Below are 1677 nucleotides of genomic sequence, written 5' to 3' on the forward strand. Positions count from 1 at the left end.
GGTCTCAGGACGGGCCTGGGGCTTGGTCCACTGGGGTGTGGGCCCCCGTGGGAGGGAGCTGGTGTCGGGTCACCCATGGAGCCGCCGGGCCTGTGTGGGTGGCCAGCACGGCTCCTGGTGATGACGTACCTGCTGCGGGGGGACCTGGCTGGACTGTCCTCCCTGCCCTCCCTGGTCCCAGCTGAGGCCGGGGGGCCTGTCTCCATGGGCGACCACAGCGGGCCCGGCAGTCACAGCCAATGGAAACGCCCAGGTTCCCCGGACGAGGGCAGAGCTGGGCTTGGGACTGGTCCCCTGGGAATGCCCCTGGTCGCAGGTCCTGGCCTCTGACTGGACAGCGGGGACTAGGAGGGATAAGGTCCTGGTCACCTCCATCTGTTTCGCGAGGGTCTAACCTGGGGGCACTGGGGGCCTAAAGCCTGGAGTTTGCTCACTGACATGTTTGAATTTGCAGGAGAACCAGGCCCATCAGGAGTCCGGGGGAAGGCGGGACCCCCAGGGCCCAAAGGTAACTCAGCAAAGAGCATGGAGAGCCCTGGCAAGGCCCCCCACCCCCAGGGCAGGGAGAGAGGAGGGGCACTTCCCGGGTGTCACATGGGAAAATTCCTAACCATAACCTAATGGTAACCATAAACCTTTCCTTATCCCAAACACTAACCCTAACTCTATCCTTATCTCTAAACCTAACTATACCTCTAACCCTAACCCTGTTCTTACCCCTAACACTAACTCTAACCCTATCCTTATCCCTAACCCTAAGTTTATCCCTATCCCTATCCCAAACCCTAACCCTATTCCTATTCCTATCCCTAACCCTATCCATATTCATTACCCTAACTCCAACCTTATCCCTAACCCTAACTCTGCCCGAACCAGGGTGCTCCCTCACCCAGGGCCGGGGTCTGTGTCCAGAGCACCCAAGGGGCCCAGGGAGGATCCCGTCCTCAGCCCAGCACTGACCCGGCACAGAAACAAGACCCCGCTCCCTTGCCCCCATCACCTGTCCCCGCCCTGGGCTCTCTCAGCTCCAGGAGGGGGGGGACGACAGACGAGTCCTCTGGGTGACGGGGTCTGGCATGAGCCTGTCCTGTCCTCGAGCCTGTGCTGACCCTCCTCTCTCTGCAGGAGACCGAGGGGAGAAGGGCATGCGTGGAGAGAAAGGTGAGGCCCTCCCGCCCTCCCCAGGGGTGGCTTCCCAGACCCTGAACACAAGGGGGTTCCCAGGGTATGAAGCAGGGGTTCGGTGGAGAGCAGGCCCTTCCCTCTATGGGGAGGGTGTGGAGGGCGGGATGGGGACCACACTCCTCTCCGAGCCTGTGCAGCCCATCCCTCCCGTCCTGGACTTGGACCCCTGAGCAGGGCTGGCCCTGTCCTCCCATGACTCTGCCTGGGGCTCCAGGAAGTTGGGCAATGATTAAAACACAACGTCAGCCAGAGGCTGTGAGCCAAGCTGTGGTCACAGATCAGCAAATATAGAATACTAGAGGCCCGGAGCACGAAATTTGTGCATGGGAGTGGGGTCCCTCAGCCTGGCCTGCACCTTCTCCAATCCAGGACCCCTCAGGGGATGATCAGGCCTAAAACGGCAGTTGGGCATCCCTCTCGCAATCCAGGACTGCTGGCTCCTAACCGCTCACCTGCCTGCCTGCCTGATCACCCCTAACCACTCTGCCTGCC

The 1677-nt window shown here is 61.1% G+C and overlaps 1 protein-coding gene across 1 annotated transcript in view; it reads left to right on the forward strand.

Annotated features, from left to right (window-relative positions):
• Window positions 1-1677, forward strand: part of LOC102260727 (ficolin-1) — an 8796-nt gene that overhangs the window by 1515 nt on the left and 5604 nt on the right. The window contains exons 2-3 of the mRNA XM_005874176.2: window positions 455-508; window positions 1126-1238. Of these exons, the coding sequence (XP_005874238.2) occupies window positions 455-508; window positions 1126-1238 (167 nt within the window). The remainder of the gene's footprint in view (window positions 1-454; window positions 509-1125; window positions 1239-1677) is intronic.

Source organism: Myotis brandtii, unplaced genomic scaffold (assembly GCF_000412655.1).
Source record: "Myotis brandtii unplaced genomic scaffold, ASM41265v1 scaffold4281, whole genome shotgun sequence".
In the NCBI taxonomy this organism is placed as follows: Eukaryota; Metazoa; Chordata; class Mammalia; order Chiroptera; family Vespertilionidae; genus Myotis; species Myotis brandtii.